The following is a 22,751-nucleotide window of genomic DNA, read 5'->3' as shown; positions in this document are numbered from 1 at the left end:
TCCAATTTATTTATGTGACTCATCTTTATTCAGCAAGTAGCTTAAAGGTAAACTTATCCTAGATTATATCTAAGCAGTTATGAAATCTTCAAAAATCAGGACTCGAATTATCTACACTAAGAATAGAACAGCAACAATGGTTGTGACGAGATGAATAAATGAACAGGGAAGAGGAGTGACCATAAAAGCGAAAGCCCTCTAAGAAAGTGAGGAGTGATGTCATACCATTTAATCTGCAATCTTCTATCTTGGTTTCTGATGTAGAATAAAGACCCCAAGATGGCTCGAGTTGCACTGGAATCTCTGTACAGATTACTTTGGGTTTACATGATCCGAATTAAATGTGAAAGCAACACGGCTACTCAGAGGTAAGGAGCTGGCTTGGGTTTGTGGTAACCCCATCACTAAGTTAATGGTAACCACTTCACTCAGACAATGAAGAGGGTGTTTTGTTTCATTGCTACCCACCCTAACCAAACTAGAAGCTGTTCAAAGCTGACAGCTTCTAAAAGATCTAAGTCCTTTGGGCATTTTCAGGCTTTTCTTAGACATTAGCTCAGCAGCCATTACAGAAACCCCAGTCTCTACCGGGATTGCCAAATTCCGTGTCAGGGTTAATTTGCCGCTTTAACAAAGGAAATGGCTATAATTTTCCAGCTGCCCTTCGTTTTCCAGAGAAACTTTTCATAGAGTAATTATGCTAATGGAAAAGAAATGAAGTGGTTTGTTTTCTTTTTTCTGAATTCTCTCTGATACTTAGATAAGATGAAGCATCTACCATTTTCCCTTAAAGTACTGGAGCTCAGCCAATCTTGCTTGTTTTCTCTCCCCCCACCCCCTTATCTTTCAGCCGTCTTATAACCATCATCACAACACTTTTCCCCAAAGGGTCCCGTGGTGTGGTGCCAAGGGATATGCCTCTCAACATCTTTGTGAAAATCATCCAGTTCATCGCCCAGGTAATGGAGACGCTTCTGGGAGTCTTCTAATTGACTTTAAGTAGCCACCTCCTTCTTAGGAATTACTAACAGACCAAGAGTCTAAAATAATATCTTACATGTATAGACTTTTCAGAGTGATTTTGCAAGTGTTTTCACACACAGCTTATTTTTTTTTTGCTTCAAAACAAATTGTGACGTGGTGTGCCAAGTGATTTCAGCATTTGACAAATGAAGGAACTGAGAGACAGGTTTTAAGTGACTCACCTAAGGTCACAGAGAGCATTAGCAAAAGGGTCTCATGACTCCTCGACTCTGTTTTTTCCTGCTTCTCTGCTCTAGATTCCACAAGTCAGGAGGAAATTGAGTCTGATATTTGCGGGAAATCAGAAGATGACAGTTACTGAACTTGGATGAGTAAATCATAATGCTCTAACTTTCACCCTGTGAAAAAGAAGAATGTAACATGAACAGTAGCATTTATCAAGCTAATAACAAGCCAGGAACTGTTCTAAGCACTTTACACATACTATTCTACTTAAGAACTGGGTCCAATAATATTAAACATTTAATGTTAGTTTACTATTTAGACCCAGGACTTCTGGTTTTCAAAACATTGTATGTAAATGGTTTTATCCCCACTTTGACTTCTTTGTGATTTATGGAGAAGCATGAAAAGTCATTCATTACAGTCTGTCCTCTGCCATGAGCTAGCATGCATGAGTGCTAGGTCACTTCAGTCATGTCTGACTCGTTATGACCCTGTGGATTGTACCCTGTCAGGCTCCACCTGTCCATGGGATTCTCCAGGCGAGAATACTGGAGTGAGTTGCCATGCCCTCCTCCAGGGGATCTTCCCGACCCAGGACTGAACCCACATCTCTCGCATCTCCTGCGTTGGCAGGCAGGTTCTTTACCACTACCAGCACCTAGGAAATCATGAGCCAGCTCTATACCCTAAAGAAGTCCTGGAACATCTTCATTCTAAGTGTCTTTATTTGTAAAATGTGAATAGGAATGCGTGTCCAGTATCTCTCAGAATGTTGTGTGGATAAAGGGAAATAACAAACGTGAAAATACTGTTGAAGTGTAATTGATGTTGACATAAAGACATAAGGTTCTATTGCTACTTTACAGGTAATTTAATATATGATATCTCTGTGTGTTTAGTATAATGAAATGCCTCTGTAATGTTTGTACTTAGGGAAAGGACATTACTCCATTATGGACATTAATTCATCCGCCACTTTGCAGAATTAACAGAACTTTTCTACATTAAGTTATCATGTGGCTGAGAACGTGCTTTGATTATTCTGAAATAGGTTGTATAAAATGAAGATGACAGGTCTTAGTAGTCACTGTCTCAAATTATTAGAATCTGCCTTAAATGTTCTCATTTAAATGACCTTAATGTGTCATTTGTTGATTATTCATTTCCCTTGCAGGATTGTCTGTTATAAGCCAAAGGATTGGAAATGTTAGATAACAGAAGAAAGCGATCATTTTGTAGGGGTATTTTTAAAACTATGCTTTTAAACTGAGTTTTAAGAAGTTGTAAGCATTTGCAGGACAAGTAGGAGGAGTTTGTAGTGTGTATAAGCCCAGATACTCAGAATGTTTTGGTTTGTCATGTTTTGATTTTCAGTCATTCTGTGTATCAGGGTCTAATTTCATATATTATAGAATGATAGCATCTCCACACACCCCATGAAAACTGAACCAAAGGTTCAGATGGACATAGATTTCCATCAGGGATTCTCTGTGATGCATAAAATGAAGCAGGACCCCTGTTCTTTCAGCAGCCACCTGTTTGGTGCATATGATGAAAACAGGCATTTTCATGTTAAGTGAGTATTTTAACACTTCGTTTTGTTTTCTCTTTTTCACTATAGGAACGTTTAGATTTTGCAATGAAAGAAATAATTTTTGATTTCCTTTGTGTGGGAAAACCAGCAAAAGCTTTCAGTCTCAATCCAGAGGTAAGAATGACCCTTCTGCGTGTCTTCGCTTTGCAATCTTGGGGAGTGGAGTGAAGGCCATCCTCTCCAAAAAGTCTCCTATTGTTTTCTGTCCATGGTATTTGACAAAAATAGTACACCTGGTGGAATTTCAGAAGTAAGAGTTTTGGATGAATAGACTTAGAATGATTAAAGGTTGATATATTCTGTTCTTGCAGAAGGAAGTAAACCTTGCTCCAAAAGGTAATCTGTCGCTCTAAGTCTGGTGGTTTATTTTAGAAAAGTCAATACTTATAACTTATTTTGATGCAGATTAGCAAATTGAAGAGTTTTGGGAAGTGATGGAGCAGAGAAGAATCAATGCATGCAATGATAAAATACTAAAATATAGTGAAATTAAATAAGTTAATGTTTGCATATTTGATTCTGTGGCAGCATCATAGTTCAAGGGCCAGGAAGGTCGTGGAAATGAGTGTATAATAGATATGATGTACTTCCTAGAGGGTGGCCAGGGGAGGGGCTGCCTATGCAAATGAAAGGCACACTCAGTTTTGGACCTCGAAAAAGACTGTTGGCCAAGAGAAATATGCCTGGCAAGTGGCCTCTTTGCAGCCTCGTACCTGTGAGATTGTAGAGAGAACACTGAACCAGAAGTCAGCAGAGCTGAATTTACTGCTTGCCACCAGCTCTTCCACCTTTAGTAGCTGTAAGACATTGCACACCATAAAATTTTTTTAAAAGATTGTTCCTGTCATCACTGTGATATTGTGTGACTCCTTCATCATGTTGGTGAGGAAGGAGGCCCAGAGCCCAGAGGCTCAGCACAGGCCGCTGGTTAGCAGCAAAGGGAACCGAGCCTCCTTATATCCTCTTGCTTCCTCTCACAAACCCTGATTGCTCTTCTCGGTACTGAGGTTGAGCAGCACCTTGAGCCCAACAAGCCCCAAACTGGAGTTTGTCTAGTTTTTAATGACATCACAGGGGTCCACAATGGCTGCTGCCAGAGTCAGGGAGCCAATGAGTGGGGGGCAAAGCCAGTGTAAATTCAGGGCATTTTGGCTGAAATGAGGCCCATGACCTACTGACTAAAGAGTCTTCTCTTGCCTAGAGACAGTGATTCCAAGCTTTCCAGTGGATAAAGGATAGTCTTTTTTTTTTTTTTTTTGACTATGACATACAGCTTAGTTTCCCAACTAGGGATCAGACCCAGGCCCCCTGCCATGAAAGCACAGAGTCCTAAACACTAGACAGCCAGGGAATCCCAGGATAGTCTTTCTAATAAACAGTGCTGAATAGTTGGGCAATCACTTGCAACATAATGAACTTCAACCCATAATTTGCCCTGTCAGCAAAAATTAACTCAAAATAAATCATAAGCCTAAATGTGAAATGCTGTATCAGAAATCTTCCAGAAGAAAACAAAATCTTTGTGACATTAAGTAGGCAGAAATTTCTTTGCATACAAAAATTATAAACTACAAAAGAAAAAGTTGATAAATTGACCATCATCAAAATAAAGTATGCATTTTAAAAGATGATGTTTACTGAAGCATAGAACCAAAGACTGGGAGAAAATATTTGCAAAACATATATTGATAACCTCTTCTATCCAGAACGTACGAACTGTCATAACTTAATAATACAGTTTTTTGTATGGGCAAAATGAAGAGCCTCTTTACCAAAGAAGAGATACATATGACCGGTAAACCAATAAAAAGATGTTCAACATCATAAATCGTTAGAGAAATGCAAGTTAAAACTAAGGTGAGATGTGCTGAGAAGAATACAGAGCAATTGGAACTTGATACTATTTTAGTGAGAATTCAAAATGGTACGACCACTTTAGAAAAGTTTGGTAATTTCTTATAAGTTTAAACATACACTTGGCATATGATCCAGCACTTCCATTCCAAGGTATTTATCCAAGAGAAATTAAAACCTATGTCCAGCATACACACTGAGGAAACCAGATCTGAAAGAGACACGTGCACCCCAATGTTCATCGCAGCACTGTTTATAATAGCCAGGACATGGAAGCAACCTAGATGCCCATCAGCAGATGAATGGATAAGGAAGCTGTGGTACATATACACCATGGAATATTACTCAGCCATTAAAAAGAATTCATTTGAACCAGTCCTAATGAGATGGATGAAGCTGGAGCCCATTATACAGAGTGAAGTAAGCCAGAAAGATAAAGAACATTACAGCATACTAACACATATATATGGAATTTAGAAAGGTGATAACGATAACCCTATATGCAAAACAGAAAAAGAGACACAGAAATACAGAACAGACTTTTGAACTTTGTGGGAGAATGTGAGGCTGGGATATTTCAAAAGAACAGCATGTATACTATCTATGGTGAAACAGATCACCAGCCCAGGTGGGATGCATGAGACAAGTGCTCCGGCCTGGTGCACTGGGAAGACCCAGAGGAATCGGGTGGAGAGGGAGGTGGGAGGGGGGATCGGGATTGGGAATAAAGACCTGCCCTCTGTAGTTGAAATAAAAAAAAAATAAAAATAAAAAAAATAAATAAATAAAACCTATGTCCATAAAGGTTTGTATGAATATTTATAGGAGCTTTATTCATGATCACTAAAAACAGGAAAGCCACTCCTGTTCAACAGCTGGTGGATGTCTAAAGAAATTATGAATCATTAGTACAATGGAGTACTATTCAGCCACAAAAAGGAACAAACTATTGATATTACAGCAGCACCTCAAAAGCATCCCACTAAGCGAAATAAGCAAGACACAAAAGGTTGTGTCTGTTTGCCTCTGTTTATATCGTATTCTAAAAAGGCAAAATTATAGACAGAAATTAGACACTGATAGTAAAGTGCTGGGGTTGGAGGAGAGGACTGACTTTAAAGATACACAAAGGAACTTTAGGGGATGATGGAAATATTTTACATCTTGACTGTGATGATGATAGCAGACTATGTTTCTCAAAATTGGAAGAACTCTAGAAAAGTTCATCATATGCCAAGTGTATGTTTAAAAGTACATTTTACTACATGTGAATTATATCTCAGTAAACTTGACTTCAATAGGAAAACAGTGAAGATTCTTGCCTACAGTATATTTGCTAGTAGGAACTTTTCTAGCATTAATTCTCACCATAGCCATATATGATCAATAGGTATTAGTATTCTCATTCTACAGAAAGGAACCTGAGACTTGGCCTTGAGAAAGTTAAGTAATTTCTTAAGACCAGACAGATAATTGAAGGAGAGGTATGATACAGAGCTATAGAAAACATGATAAGAAATTATTTTTGAAATTAAGTTAAAAATATATTTCTTAAACTATTCCAATTTACTTCTGTCCTTGATACTATTCAGAGGAAAGGAAAACTAAGAGAACTGGCAGGATGGCTCATAAATTGGATAATCCACTTGGAGATAATAGCTTGATCATTTACATCAACTCACGGTCATCCTATGGGTACTGCACCTCCTGAACTGAACATTGTATTTCCTCACCCCAGTGATTGCTGTGTCTTTAAAAAAATCCACAAGCCTAGAAAACATCTCAGAAAGAACTGCTAAAATAAATGAGGGAACTAATGAATTTTAATATACAGTCAATTTTTTAATTAATACTTTTTCATGTTAGAAAATGGAGAGAGAATATTAGTGAAGACCATAAAAATCATAAAATACACACTGTATTGGGTATGAATGGGCCAGAGAAATGTTTACCACATCCTGGTTAAAATATCCCTACTCCTTGAAGCTTGAATTAATAGTTTAAAACTAGAAGTCAGAGCTTCCCCGATGGCTCAGTGATAAAGAGTCCACCTGCCAATGCAGGAACAGAGAGGTTCAATCCCTGATCTGGGGAGACCTCGCATATCACAGGACAACTAAGCCCACGTTGCACAACTAGAGAGTGGCCTCCACTGGCTACGACTACAGTAAACCTGTGTGCAGTGACAGAGACCCAGTGCAGCCATAAATAAATAAATCTTTAAAATAAATAATCAGCTTTTGAACTGTGGTGTTGGAGAAGACTCTTGAGAGTCCCTTGGACTACAAGGAGATCCAACCAGCCCATCCTAAAGGAGATCAGTCCTGGGTGTTCATTGGAAGGACTGATGCCGAAGCTGAAACTCCAATACTTTGGCCACCTCACGCGAAGAGTTGACTCATTGGAAAAGACGCTGATGCTGGGAGGGATTGGAGGCAGGAGGAGAAGGGGACGACAGAGGATGAGATGGCTGGATGGCATCACCGACTCGATGGACATGAGTCTGAGTAAACTCCAGGAGTTGGTGACGGACACGGAGGCCTGGCGTGCTGCGATTCATGGGGTCGCAAAGAGTTGGACACGACTGAGCGACTGAACTGAACTGAACTGAAGTATTACTTCATCTTGTAAGTAGGTGTAATCATGTACTACAGAATGGGTGATCCAGGCAAACTCAACTTGGATATTTAGCTTCCCACTACTAGTTACGTGGTCCTTAGTTTCCTAACCTGAAAAATAAGAATAATCATACCTTCCTTGCATGGCTGTTTTAAAGATGAGAGTTAATGTGCAGTTCTAGATATACGTTAAGAACTCAATAAATTGTAATTGGGTTATCAGTGTTACTACTGGTAATTATTTTCTGCATTAGGGAGTAGTCTACTTAGGGAACTTATTAACTTGATGTGGTTTGAAAATATAAGTGTAAATGTTTACATGTGACTGTTAAAGGAAGAACAGATGTTTTAGTACCTTATGACCTTTTAAGATGATTGCTGCTGGAAGCAACTATCTTACTGCGTCATCTTTTGGAGCCATTACCTGAGACTGAGGAAGATAAACCGTGTCATCTTTTAGAGTCAATATTACACCTCATCTGAGACTGAGGAAGATAATGACCTGGCCCAGAAGGACATTTCTTCTTATAAGCTTATGTGTTGTTATCAGTAACAGGTTCTATGGCTTTGAATTCTTTAAATTTATTTTCAAATTCACCAGCCTTTGTGACTCCAAAGTCTGCAACCTGCAGTTCAGAGCAGACAACTCTTATTTCTGTGATTCACAGTTAGAACTCTGTTTTTGTTTTTTTTTTTTCATCCAGTCATTGTGAAGTAACATGTCTCCTTCCAGGAGACAGAAGAGATTTCTGTTGACCTCGGTTTACCCTAATGAAGCAGCTCCAGAGGGTGACCACTTGTCCCTTTGAGGTGCACCCAGGATCCCCCAAAGAGAATGAGTCTGATCATCTCTTAACGTACCTGCAAGCTTGGTGGACATCTTTCCAGTTGTTTCCTTGTGACGCAGCACCAGAAGTGTCAGGAATTTAATTTTACTGTTTTGTTGTTCAGTCACTCAGTCGTGTCCAACTCCTTGCGACCCCGTGGATTGCAGCATGCCAGGCTTCTCTGTCCTTCACCATCTCCTGGAGCTTGCTCAGACTCATGTCTGTTTATTCTGTCAGATTTGGCCTAAACTCTTGTGCCTTTTAAATGACTTTCCCACTCTGATCTAGATGGCAAGCCATGCTTAACTTCTCTAAAGGACTGCTGGTCTGATTTCACAACAGTAATTGGGTCTTTCTCTTCATCATGAATGTGTTGTCTCTTACAGAGAATGAATATTGGCTTAAGGGCGTTCTTGGTCATAGCTGATAGCTTGCAGCAGAAAGATGGAGAACCTCCCATGCCAGTTACCGGGGCTGTTCTCCCTTCAGGAAACACACTGAGGGTGAAGAAAACATATCTGAGTAAGACACTAACTGAAGAGGAAGCCAAAATGATAGGTGGGCTTCAAAGATGTGTCCACGCTGGGTTTTATTAAGCCTTTAAAATGACCAGTAGATACTCACCCTTAGTGAGATATACGTTTAAAAAATATTCATAAAAGTAGCTGATGAGACCTTTCAACATTAATTGTTTTGATTCAGTCTGTGGTTTGTTTTACTGCCCTTTAAACTTTTTGGAACTTCCTGTTAAATATTTTGTTTTTTAAATGTTAGATTTTTATCTAAGTTGGTCTTTTCAAACTTCTAATGTTGATTATCTGCAGTTTACAGTAAATTTCTAAGATATCTGTGTCCTTTGTAGATAATCCTGTTTATAAAGCAATATAAATGTATTCATTCCTGCATCCATTTTTATGGTTCCTTTTTTTTTTTCCCCCAGTAAAATTAGTTTAATCTGTGTTTTAAACATGCCAAACCCTATATCTGCCAGGGTATATTTTGGGTTTAGCCTACATAAGATTATTTTGTTTTTAATTTAACTATTTTAACCCAAAGAGATAACTTTTTGCATTTGTTTCCTTTTTTACTGAGTTTATGAATTTACAAACATGCTTCAAACTTGTTAAGACAGTTCTTTGATTCCAAAGACCTGGAGGAAACATATGAGGAAACTTTTTTCTTTAAAATATTTATCTTTAGTTATGAAATGGTTAAATGAGTTCAAAAAATTTTAATACATGAGAAATAACCATTAATAATTATTTCATTAAAGTACAAATTTTGAATGCAAAGTGATTTACATTTATATTATATACATAAATATAGAAAATGTATATACATATATGAAATACATATTCTATACACATTTGTCTTCCATTCTGCCAAGAGTGATAAAAATAATATCACTGAAATACATCTTCCTTCATTTAAAAATTTATAATGTGAAGCCATTTTATTACTTTTACTAAAAAAAATGTTTATTTCAGGGAAATATATTTATATTCATAATATAAAGTTATTAAAATTCTAACCCCAAATGAGCATTGTCTTTTATTATCTTTTATTCAGATAATCATTCCTCATGGTGATTTTTTTTTTTTTAATACTAAACAGAAACATGAAAATTCCAGCATGGAACTTTGTTTCCTTGTTTATTTTAACTCTTCTGGAAAATATTTCACTTTGAAGAATTAGATTTCCTATGTGTTAAATTTAAATGATTCTTTGGGTAACACCCACTACATGCGGGCACTATATTAAGAGTCCTGCAGATAAGAGATTAGAATTAGAATTAAACTCTGCTAAATAGACTGGTCTAATTAGCAGAATTAGACTCTGCTTGAAGAATTCATTGACTCACAGAAAGTCTTCAATAAAAAATACATCACTGAGGATAAATAAACTGGTAATTTCACTCTTTGATAGATTTAGTCAAATATGTGACTGTAACGCATATTTTTCAGGCATGTCATTATATTACTCTCAAGTACGAAAAGCTGTGGACAACATTTTACGGCACCTTGATAAAGAAGTAGGAAGGTGTATGATGCTGACTAATGTCCAGATGTTAAACAAAGAACCTGAAGACATGATCACGTGAGTATAAATGAGGACTAAATTTTCAGTGAAGGATTAATGAACCAAAAGACACCAGCAGAGATCTTTCTCCTTTAATTTGTATATTGTTCTCATCTTAGAATCAGCTCTAAGAAGTGTTGTTGTTCAGTCGTTAAGTCGTGTCTGACTCTGCCACACTGTGGGCTGCAGCACTCCAGGCTTCCCTGTCCTTCACTGTCTCCTGGAGTTTGCTCAAAATTCCTGTCATTTGAGTGGGTGATGTCATCCAACCATCTCATCCTCTGCCACCCTCTTCCTTTTGCCTTTAACCTTTCCCAGCATCAGAGTCTTTTCCAGGGAGTCAGCTCTTCGAATCAGGTGGCCAAAGTATTGGAGCTTCAACTTTAGCATCAATCCTTCCAAGGAATATATGAATATTCAGGATTGATTTCCTTTAAAGAAGTGTTAGGGATATTAAAAACATAGTTTGATAATATTTGGCTAACTGTAAAAGTAAAGTCAAACCCAAGATTGATCTTTTTTGGCTGTGTTTCAAGTATCATTAGGCCAGTAAGTTAGAAAATGGGCCCAAGACTTTCTCTGGTCCACAGTTTTCAGAAGTGATGTTTTGCTCCTAAGCCCATGTGCAATAGCAACACCACCAGTTTACAGTCATACCATCTTTAAGAATCACAAGTTCACTTGTTCCTAGTGAGTATTCCTGAAATGTGAGAGTTAAACCTGCTTAATATTCTCTATGTAACCGTGTCATAGAAATACTGGATTTTGAGAATGTATTTGTAGCTTAAAATGTAGAAATCAGGTGTTCTTAGCCAAAATCTGAGATCTAGATTTGTAATTAGTGCTCTTCATTAGAAACTCACACCATTTGTATTTGCTACCTTTGATTGCTTATGGCAGGAACATGGATTTGGTTGTGACTTTTCATTTTAAGAAAGTTTGGACTTTCTTGAACTGTGAATTAAATTATATTTGGCACCTGTGACATAAATTTCTAAAAATATAATTAGAAAAATTTTCTTTGTCACTTAGCATGTTTGCTCAGTCGTGTCCAAATTTTTGCGACCCTGTGGACTGTAGCCTGCCAAGCTCCTCTGTCCATGGACTTCTCCAGGCAAGAATACTGGAGTGGGTTGCCATTTCCTACCCCAGGGGAACTTCCTGACCCAAGGATCAAACTCTCATCTCCTGAGGCTTCTATGTTGGCAGGCTGATTCTTAGCATATCCAGTTCTAAATATCACCATTAGCAGGAAGGTTGTTACCTATGTAGGAAAGTTCATGTTATCGATGTGTATTAACGTTAGTATGTTAAAAGCAAAGTACAGTGAAACAAAACATGATAAAGTTAAAAATACAGAATTATTTTTAATGCATATTTAGCAGTATGGCAAGTTAAAATGAAAACCTCCTCTACAGAGCTCCACTTAAAATCTGTAGCCATTCCTTGATTCAGGGTGATTTCTTTCAGAGTTTCCCAATGTCAGCACAAATATATATTTTTTTAATAAAAATGGGTTATACAATGTGTATTTTCCTGTAGCTTGCCAATCATTTGATTGAAATGATATGGAGTGCATGTTGCTGTAGACTTTTCAACCAAATTGATAGCAGAATTGATAGTGACCAAAGTTAATAACATATCTTGTCTACAGTTCTAGTACTTATCTCACAAATTGCCAGATTGTCCATAAACCTTTAACTTCCTTATTATGCACTCTTTGAATATGTTTAAGCAATTTTCAATTGATAATGTAGAAGATACAAGAAGTGCTTTTAAAACTTCTTCCATATAGTTGTTTCCTTTGAAAACAGTCAACAAATGAAAGATGTTTGAACGAAAACTTTGAGGGACTTCTCTGGCCGTCCAGTGGTTAGGACTCCATGCTTTCACTGCTAGGGACATGAGTTTCATCCCTGGTTGGGAAACTTAAGATCCTGCAAGTCATGTGGTGCAGCCAAAACAATAATAATAATGATAAATAAAGAAAAACTATGTTTGTGATGCAGAGGTTATAAAACAGGTCAAGACTAAAACCATATATTCAAAACCTTAAAAGGGTACAGGTTTAAATGTAAGTGTAAACATTTCATTTGTATTTTAATAATACCTCAAACCTTTTCTAAGGTGATTCTTTACTTTTTCCTAGTCAACCATCTTAAGACCCTCAAATTGGGCTAGAAAGAGTTTTTGTGCTAGGCTTTAAAGCAGACCCTTGAGTGGAAAATATTTCATGGCTGCATTTCTAAAAAAACAAGGAGAAACATTAGAGAATCATGTAAGTATTTAGGGAAAGAGAGTTGAGGTCCACACCATGCTAATGGAAATGGTTACTGGAGTTGGTAGTTGAGGTTGATCCGGGCCTTGCATAGGGTGTGAACTTGAACATGAAGCATTCTATGTTGCTGTTTCCATTTCTCATCCCTCTTGTGCTTTATGCTGGCAAAAATAGTAATAATGGTAAATACAATAATATGACTGTTAATTACATAATGTCTGTTAATAAATACTGTGTTATTTGGGGCTTCCCAGGTGGCACAGGTGGTAAAAAAAAAAAAAAAAAACCCACCTGCCAATGCAGGGCACACAAGAGACACAGGTTCCATCCCCAGGTTGGGAGGATCCCCCTGGAGTAGGAAATGGCAACCAACTCCAGTATTCTTGCCTGGAGAATCCCATGGACAGAGGAGCCTGGCGGGCTACAGTCCATGGGGCCAAAAAAGGTCAGACTTGACTCAACACACACACATGTTATTTGGGGGACTCATCCACCTCGTATAAAAGCCAAGGGAGTGAGGAATGCAGTAAAAGGAAGCCAGGCACCACTGAGAGTTTCTAATCTGGGCTCACTTTATCAGCTGGGAATTCTGTCTGGCAGAATTTGTCATACACTTCAGGCCAGGCAGGGTCAATCTGTTTTCCGACAGATAGGAAAGTAATCCCAGGTGTTTAAAACATCTGGAGAGCATGTCAGGAGAACTATTGAAATGACTCTGTGTCACACACGAGCACTCACTTCAGTCACCAGGCTCTAACTCTGTCCAGCCGTCACAGATATCATTTGAAGTCTGCTCCTTCCTTCAGTTGATTGGAGACCACTCTGCAGAGTCTGTGTACATCCCCCACAAAATGACTATGGAAAAAGAGAAAATAATCTTATGACTTCCCACAAAAACAAAGTATTTTAGAAATGACAGATGTCTTATTTTTCACATAAATAGTTTTATATTCATTCCTAACAAAGTTACAAACACATGATAAAAAGTAGTCACAGAGCAAAATTGCTGTCCGATTATCCTCTTTAGCTTACGGAGAACATGGATTCTGCTCGTTACATTTCTCTTCTGACACAGAATAGAATATACTGTTCCAGGAACAAATTGCTTCTGTGCTACTTTGTATTTTCATTATTGTGTCCTAGGACTATGTTAATTTGATGCTAATTTTACATTTATTCTCAGAGGAGTAAGTCAGAATTTAAATATGCTGTTTTATTTTATCACTTAAGTTATTTGAAAGATTTGATGTGTAACTGAGTTTTCCCATAAAGGTTATTGATAAAATATGTGGTTAAGAATCAGTTACCTACTTAAACTAGTAAAACTTTAAATAATTTATCACCAAATTTATATTTTCCCTTCAGATTTTACAGCAGAATATAGAAGGCATTGTTCTTTGTTTAGTCACTCAGTCGTGTTCGACTCTTTTGTGACCCCATGGACTGTAGCCCGCCAGGCTCCTCAGTCCATGGGATTCTCCAGGCAAGAATACTGGAGTGGGTTGCATTTCCTTCTCCAGGAATCTTTCCAACCCACGGATCGAACCTGAGTTTCTTGCGTGTCCTGCATTGGCAGGGAGATTCTTTACTGCTGAGCCACCAGGGAAGCCCCATAGAAAACATCAATTAGCTTAGAAAGAGGAAATCTCCATAGAGGTCAGGACCATCAGTATAATTTTAACAATCAGAAATGGGCGCACAATTATATACATTTCAGGATTTTACTCAACAATATGAAAGACTTATTTTTGGATGCACTAACAAAAATAGCAAAAATCAGCAGTGGGGACTCTAAGAGAAGAAGATTAACTCATTAGAGAGAGAAGCTTTCGGATTTCATGTTTGTTAGAGGCACCATTCCTTGTATATATTAAAATCCTATGTTTTCAGTGCTGAATGTAGGAATGACTACAATACATTTCTTACATGCTGATGCATTTAGGCATTTTAGTAAATTCAGTATTTTTATTGCAGCCCACAGGGACCAAAACCTACAGAAAGCCACTGAATGGAAAGATATATGATAGAATGCTTCTGCTACTGGCATTTTCCTCTTCAGATATTTACCTCTGTCCAACATTTACATGTTCATAAGTTCTCTTAGAACTGGCCAAGCTATAAAGGGCATAAATATTAAGAATAACATGGAATTTTAATTTTAATGCTTTTTTGAAGCTAGCTGATGTTTGCTAAAACAAAAAATTTTAATTAAAAATGTATTATTGAGAATTCACAAACTAAATAAGTATAAAAGGAATTTTTAAAATTAAACTATCAAAGGATAGCTTTTGTGAGTTTCTATCATTTATACTTTTGATGCTATTAAAGCTTAAAAGAGCACTAAAATAGTTTTGTTTTTAAAAAATAATATGGAGCAGACACCAGGCGGTGATTCAGAAGGCCTTGATTCTAGTCTTTGTTTACATATTTGACCAATTTTTAAAAATGTTTTCACAACCTTTGACTTATGTTTAAACTTTGTCTTCACATTCCAGGGGTGAGAGAAAGCCAAAAATAGATCTTTTCAGGACCTGTGTTGCTGCTATTCCTCGACTGCTTCCTGATGGGATGTCAAAACTTGAACTTATTGACCTGCTGGCGAGGTAGGTGAGGACTGTGGTGGGCATTATTTGACCAAAATTGATTTTAATCCTTTGTCATGATTCCTAAAAGAATGATCATTAAAAAATGGACATTTAGTAATTCTCTGTACTGTCTAGCATGCCCAGGAAGAGTAAAGAAATGTTTTTGGTTTGGGTTTTTTTTTTTTTTAATTCCCATGCTCAAGAGGTTTAAAATACCATATAGAAGCAAAGACATAAGCACATAAGGTAAGTTAAGTAGTAATCTAAAGCCTGAACTTCTGCAAATTAATGGCACACAAAATATGTGATACCTGACATCAGAGGGTAGGAGGATTACCGTGGTCTGGGGATGTCAGCAGGTGATTCCTAGAAGATGGTGGAACTTGAGCTGCCCTTGAAGGAAAGACAGAATCAGAAATGCAGAAGGAGTGACGTGAGGACAAGGACAGAGGCGGGACCAGGATATGAGATGAATCTGACCAGTAAAAAGTTCATTCAGGATCTGATTCTCAGTCTGAGACCCACACCCCTGGAGGGCCAAGAAACAGGGATCCCGCGCTAAGTTTTGTACTTCAGAAAGCTTCCAAAATCCATACATTTATCCCTCACCATCCTCCATAAGAATGCACAGTCCAGCTTGAACCTCAGGTTAATTTGCTTTGAATGAAATGATATTATTGTAGTTAAGTAAGCGTGATTTTTCTCATGTTGATCTGAAGTTCTGGTTGACAGTTACACATGTCTTTAATTTAAAAATCATAAGTTACTTATAACCTGAAAACATTTGGAAGGCAAAATCATTAGAAACAGGGTATGTGGAGAGGGTGGAAGAAAGTAGAAAAAAAATCATCATGTTTTGAAATAGAGAAGAAAAAGGAGTTTGGAAACCCCATGATAAAAAGAAATAGAAATAAGACTGGAGAGACATATTTTCAATTAATCTTTACTACTAGCTGAGGTGTTTGGACTCGTGGAGAATAACATGATAAAAGAAAGTGTCATTTCCAGCTGGTTAATCTGATTAATGGTGGAAAGCCCAGAGAAGGATAACAGATATTGATGCTGATTGGATTAAAGATGTATTATGCATAACCTTATTTATCCACGGGGCTTCCCTGATGGCTCAGATGGCAAACAGTCTGCCTACAATGTGGGAGACCCAGGCGCAATCCCTGGGTTGGGAAGAACCCCTGGACAAGGGAATGGCAACCCACTCCAGTATTCTTGCCTGGCAAATCCCATGGACAGAGGAACCTGGCGGGCTGTAGTCCATGGGGTTGCAAAGAGTCAAACACCACGGAGCAGCTAAGCACGTAGGCACAGAGGTTGGATTCCCAGTGAATGATGAACATGGTGATTTGGAGGTGGGAGGAGCCAAGGAAGAAAGAGACCAAGATACCGTAAAGGACCATCCAGGCTAATGAGGAGTCTCTCCCAGCGTGATGGCAAAGACTGACAGTAAAGAAAAGCTGTGAGACAAGTGCCAAAGTCACCCCAAACTGTAGAGGCGCAGCCTGTCCATTTGCCACAGACAGCAGTGGGGAGGGTGGTGAGACCAGAAGACCAGTGTTAATATTTCCACAAAAGAGAGGTGCTGAGTGAGAGGGCTTCAGGGGCAGTGTGGGATCAGGGGACAAAAGACTGCTCTCCGTGGCCACTCAGGTTCCACTGAACCTGTGTCTGACTCTTTGTGACCCCGTGGACTGTAGCCCGCCAGGCTCCTCTGTCCTTGGAATTTTCCAGGCAAGAGAATGAGGGGCCAGCATCTTGAAAGTTTTGGGGGAGGTGCCCCGAAATGGGAGCAATACTGATTCCCTTGGGAAATCTTGAATTTTGCTTCTCTGCTTTGTCATTTGACTAGCCAAGTGATCTAGACAAAAGTATTTAACCCCTCAGCCTGTCTTTTCTCACAAGCCTGTTGAGAAGCCTGAAAGACAGAAGACCTGGCAGCACTTGGTTAATCTGAAAGAAAATGTCAACAGGGAAAAGACAGTTATCAGTTAAAGTGAAATAGAAGCAAAGTTCACTTATTTCAGTGACTTTCTAATTGGTGATGATTATGTAACTAAGCCCTTTGACATGCTAAGTTTTTAAATGTCATGCAGCCTTTTGGTAACATCTCTAGTGCTCTTTTGCTGTAAATCTGAGTGGGAGACTCTTACCTCTGGAATCACCTTGATAGCCCCGTCCAGTGGTGCCTGGGCCTGCAGACCCTCTGTGCCTGGCATGTCAGGAGGGAATTCTGTCAGATGTGGTTGGAATGGCAATGCTATTTATAGTGTATCATGTTTATTATTGTGTACATTCTTACAAAGCCCAAAGCAATGGGTCCTGTTTTTATGAGCGGAAAGAACAAATAAATATTCTTGAGAGTTCAAGTCTCAGGGCAAAGTCGAGAAGATGACTGGACTTATATGGGAAGCCTGTGAAGAGGCCTTTTTCATAAGCTTCAGAAGAAGCTGGAGGCCCTTCTCTCAGGGGAAGGATAACTCAGAGAGCTGGCCCTCACACTGGGTCCATTAACCTGTGAGAAAATGGTCTCCTTCAGCTCTCAAGAAGGTCACAGGACAGAAGTGAAGGAGCTGAAGAGCAGTTAATATGAGTTCCAAGCCTCCCCTCACTTTATTCCCCTACAATCCAGTCACATTTGGATTCAGTTGATTTCTGACATGGTCTCGTCAAAAAGGTGTGAGCCCTTTTAATTCAGACAGTCTCGTGGTCACATCCATGGTACATTTTTACCGGAGAAAAACTTGGTTTGCTTCATAATCGGCAAAATAAAACCAACTTTCATGCAGGCTCTGCTGCCTCTCACAGCTCAGTTCCCTGAATGAGTGTTGACTGAATATATATACTGATAAGGCATGAAAGTTGTGTTAGGTTTTATTGGGGGCAAAGTAAGGGCTGTAGCCTGGGAGACAGCATTTCAGATAGCTCTGAGAAACTGCTCCAAAGAGGTCGGGGGAAGGCCAAGTATATATGTGATTTCGGTGAAGGGGAAATACGTGAAATCAAGCATATATTTTTGCAGAAAGTTTCTGCTAGTCTCCTGAAGGCAGCTGCTATTCATGAGGAGCACATGTCACCATGATGGATTCTCGTGCTTTTCCAGATATGAGGAGATATAAAAATTAGGCTCATAAAATCTTCTCCTGAAAATATCTTACTGTCTGAAGGCCTGCTCTGCCAGTTTTTCCCAGAGCACACTGTGCCTCATTCCTGATCTCCATCCTGAGCTCCTTTCAGAAGATGTTGAAGGTCAGCAGCTGCAATGGCTCATAATTTGATCTTTGTAGAGGTAGATGGCAAGTGTCAGTCTTTAGTGACAGGAGTTTCAAGGATTTGTCCTCCAGAGGCTCCCTTCCCAGCAGTTCAAGGCAAAGTGAAAAGTCAAAGTGTTAGTTGCTCAGTCGTGTCCGACTCTTTGCAACTCCATGGGCTGTAGCCCGCCAGGCTCCTCTGTCCGTGAAATTCTCCAGGCCACAATACTGGAATGGGTAGCCTTTCCTTTCTCCAGGGGATCTTCTCAACTTAGGAATCAAACTCGGGTCTTCTGCATTGCAGGTGGATTCTTTACTGTCTGAGCTACAAGCAAAGAAGAGGGAGCTTACTCTTCTCCTTGGCAATTGCCATCTTTTTTCTCTTTCACCTCCGGAATGTTGCCTGCTCTGCCCTTGACAACAGGAAGGACCTGTCACCCAACAGTCCACAGGCTCCTTCGTCACTTCCTGTTGTAGCACTCTAGTTGCATTCAGGGTTTGCTGACCCTCCTTTCAAAAATATGAAATAGGCTTGTGAGAGTTAAACAATGCACACAAATCACTTAACATCAGGGCTAGAACACAGTAAGCTCTGAGCAAATGTTAGTTATTATTTTTAGGCATCTTTGAATCTGAATAACATACTATGCCATGATGTACAGTGCAGTTTCATATACATGATGTTAGGAAAGTGGGCAAACATTCATTCCTATTTTCAGACAAGGAGCTTGAGTTTCAGAAGAGTAAAAGTCAGTTGCTCAAATTTATAAAGTTTTCCTGAAATGGAATGAAAGTGACAGATGTCATTGGTTTTATGCAAAATGACAAACACATTTTATGCAGTGTTTCTTTTCAGTTGGTATAACTTTGAGGTCATGCATTCACAGTTCCACAATCTTTGGTGGTATCTGAAAAATACTTTACCATTCATCGTTGGTTCTTTAGCCTGTGTGTATATAGCAGAGGGTGGCTGTTTTGAGTAGCCAGGTGAGAACTATAGACTGAATCACATACTGCCTCAATAAACCACTTAATCATTTTTTTTTTTACTTTATAATTTTATCTTACTATTTTTTTAACTTCTTATTTTGTACCAGGATATAGCCAATTATGGAGAAGGAAATGGCAACTCACTCCAGTATTCTTGCCTGGGAAATCCCATGGACAGAGGAGCCTGGCAGGCTGCAGTCTATGGGATCGCAAAGAGTCAGACATGACTTGGCAACTAAACAATATAGCCAATAAACAGACAATGTTTGTGACAGTTTCAGATGAACAGCGAAGAGACTCAGCCACACATTACATGTATTATACATGTCTCCATTCTCCCTCGAGCCCCCCTCCCGTACAGGCTGCCACATAACATTGACCAGAGTTCCTAGGCCTACACAGTAGGTCCTTGTTAGACCACTTCATCTTATTTCTGCATTTTAATTGAGATGTAGTTCAAAGCACTGTAAATAGTGGAAGCTCGTTCCCTTAACACCTTAGAGAGGAAATTTCCACTGCTTCTGGTGTGAACATTGCAGAGGTTAACAGTCCACTTGTCAGCACGTGTCTCTCCTCTTAGAAACCCTTGTCTTTCTCTGGGCTTTCCCTTCACAACCAGTTCTTCCCCTTCTGCCCTTGGTGATGTTGTAGACCAGCTGGTCCCTCACATGCCTGATAACCTTTGGTCAGTCCTGCCAGAGTTGAAAGGAGGCTGTCTTTCCTAATGGAGCTTTTCTTCTGGGTGTAGTTTGTGAATTTGCAATCACTCCCAGTGCACCGCCAGCAGCAAAATTCTTCAAAGCGACTGAGCCGACTCCACCTGAAGTGGAGCTCACCTTTATGGAAGTATTTTTGGTTCAGTCGTTTGTCTGATATGACCAACAAAGAAGGTGACCTTGCTCAGGCTCTGGGGTTTCCCCACTTTACCCACATCCTTACTCAGCGTAAGTGCCCCAGTGCTCATGCTACGCCCCTGACCTGGATCACTCCAGGCAGGGCCTCGGGACCATTGGCCGTGGCCACCTGTTGAATCAGGACACTCTGGTCCCTGCACCCCATGCCAGCTGCCAATGGAGAGGGGCACGAGGGGATGACACATGCAATTGACATTGGCAGTAGCGGTTTTTTGGGTGTGCTTGACTCTTGTGTCATGGTGGAGTCCTTTCAAGCCCTGTCGGTGGTCTTGTGTGGAACCATATACCCGTGACCCCATTTTTGGCTCCTGGAAACCAGATCAGCTTCTTAGAAATTTTCCCTCAGGTCCCCCAAGCTGGTCAGACTTCCTGAGTTGCCTTCTCTAAACATCTCTCTTCTCTCTCAGTTGCAGCCTCCGGATTCTCACAGGACTGTCATTTATTGTAATCACAGGTGTTTATGTTACAGGCAAGAACCCATCCTTTTCTGATTTCTCAGTGGGATGGCCCTGCTGGGGTTTGGGGCGCCCTTTCCTCAGCCACTCCTCACTCACTGGACCAGGAGGCTGCAAGTAGGTCGGCCAGCACCACACAGCCTTCTGGCACTTCCTGCATCCTTGGGATGGCTGAGCATCTTTCTCGTTTACCTCTGAGTCTTCTTTTCCTTTTGAGTTAGCTAAAATCTTTTCCCCACTTTCTCTTTTATAATATTCAATCCCGTGTGCTTCACAAGATGATGCTGTGATTATCTGGTTAAAAATCTAACAGAAGTGAAAATGAGAAAGTTCTGGGTGGAAGCAGCAGCAGTTGTATGTGATCACGCAGCTCCATACTCAGACTCTCCAAAGAACGGTGCGGGGGTGGGGGGACCCCAACCCTTCTTGCAACTTCTTCCTGTTCTCTCTCACCTACTGCCACTCAGTCTTGCCTTGATACGTTATTTTCACCCCATCTCAGTTCCGTGACATTGGACCTTTTTCTTCCACAAACATTCCACTTCTGTTATCAACTGGGCCTTTTATTCCCAAAGCTCTCTCCCCTCCCTGGTCCTGTCTGTTCGTACTCCAGGAACGTTTTTGAGTGTTTTCACCAGTCAAGCATGTGAATACCGTTATTTCAAGAGCAGTGGCCACCAAAAATAGCAAGGGCTGCACCAACTTCAGGCTCTCAGAGTCCTTATTATGATCCCACACTGTCAGTTTAAAGTGAAGACAGATTCCAGATTGCAAATTGTGAATGATGACAAAGTGAGATGAAGAGTAGAGTGAGTCTCATGGGAAATCAGAAAGTACTGGAACTTCTTAAAAGGTTCATCTAAATGGACCATGCCGTGGCTTTTTTCTTGACTTTGACTCTAAAGAAAGGTGCTTACCTGATTTCTTACATATAATAAAATAGCACAAACTGGGTGGTTTCTATAACAGAAATGGATTGAAATACAAAGGAAGTTTGTAATGTCCTGCCTTAGTCCTTAATTAGAAGCCCCAGGTTTAAGACCTCTGTGTGTTCTTTTAGCAACTGTGATCTGCTTGATAATTGCACACTTAATAGCAAGTCTGCCCTAAAGAATTAGCTTTTCCTTCTCAGCATCTTTGTAGAACTTGACTTGCTTTTAGAACAGAAAATGCATCTTTCCTTCTTATGGATGAGCTCTCACCTGGTTATCTGGTCAAATTTGGACCAATTCATGTACTTCATGCTCTAAAGCAGCGGTCCCCAATTTTTTTGGCACCAGGGATCAGTTTCATGGAAGACAATTTTTCCACAGACGAGGCAGTGGACAGGGGGTGGTTTCAGGATGAATCAAGCTCATTACATGTATTGTGCACTTTATTTCTATCATTATTACATCAGCACCACCTCAGATCAATAGGCATTAGATCCTGGAAGTTGGGAACCCCTGCTCTAGAGAATGAGATGGATATTCCATATCAAGTTTTTGAAATACTCTCTATTCAAAAATATGTAACTGTCCCAGACCTGTTTTGTGGAGAAAGCTTTGGACTAAAAATGAGAAGTCCTGAGCTGGAATCCCGGACTTTGCGAAAGTTCCTTAACCACTCTGGTTCACAATTTCTTTTTCTATTGGTTGAGGATATTATGTTCTACTTAAAGGTGGCTGTTGACTCAGCCACCTTCTTCTTGAACACTCAACACTTCCAGGCTGCTGAGCCCTGAAAATTCTATATCCTAGGTGTCTTCACTCTCCATCTCTCCCTTCCTCGCGTCTTCTCTTCCTTGGGTCAGGCCCCCACCACCTGGTGCCTGAGTCACTCATGAAATGACCTCCCAGATGGTCTCTGCCCTCAGTCTTGTGACTTCTTCAAGGTACCCTCCGTATTCCTGCCTAACTTTTTTCTTCTCAGATGTGAGCCTCATCCTGTTCCTTCCCCCTGTAACTTTCAGAATCAGTTCATTTTCTTCCAGTAATAATAGCTCACACGTACCAGGTGCTCACATGTACTCCGTGCATGGTGCGGTGCTCAACACTGTGTGTGGATCCTCTCAGAGAAGCTCACAGCAGGCTTATGAGATACAAGTTC

General features: G+C 39.8%; 1 protein-coding gene and 1 long non-coding RNA gene across 7 annotated transcripts in view; one reads left to right on the top strand and one right to left on the bottom strand.

Moving 5' to 3' along the window:
• FRY (FRY microtubule binding protein) overlaps positions 1-22,751 on the top strand; it is a 424,070-nt gene that overhangs the window by 287,883 nt on the left and 113,436 nt on the right. For all 6 annotated transcript variants that reach the window (XM_043477466.1, XM_043477462.1, XM_043477461.1 and 3 more), the window contains 6 exons: positions 265-368; positions 851-959; positions 2,831-2,917; positions 8,489-8,660; positions 10,067-10,199; positions 14,955-15,062. In XM_043477466.1, the coding sequence (XP_043333401.1) occupies positions 265-368; positions 851-959; positions 2,831-2,917; positions 8,489-8,660; positions 10,067-10,199; positions 14,955-15,062 (713 nt within the window). The remainder of the gene's footprint in view (positions 1-264; positions 369-850; positions 960-2,830; positions 2,918-8,488; positions 8,661-10,066; positions 10,200-14,954; positions 15,063-22,751) is intronic.
• Positions 12,483-17,277, bottom strand: LOC122447104. The gene is made up of 4 exons (XR_006271132.1): positions 17,207-17,277; positions 15,356-15,437; positions 13,198-13,314; positions 12,483-12,620 (listed from the first exon to the last, which is right to left on the bottom strand). It is a non-coding gene; the product is annotated as an uncharacterized LOC122447104 (long non-coding RNA).

The sequence above is a fragment of the Cervus canadensis genome, chromosome 9 (genome assembly GCF_019320065.1).
Source record: "Cervus canadensis isolate Bull #8, Minnesota chromosome 9, ASM1932006v1, whole genome shotgun sequence".
Lineage (NCBI taxonomy): Eukaryota > Metazoa > Chordata > Mammalia > Artiodactyla > Cervidae > Cervus > Cervus canadensis.
Note: the sequence above shows the minus strand (reverse complement) of the source record. Positions and strands in the feature narration are given on the sequence as shown.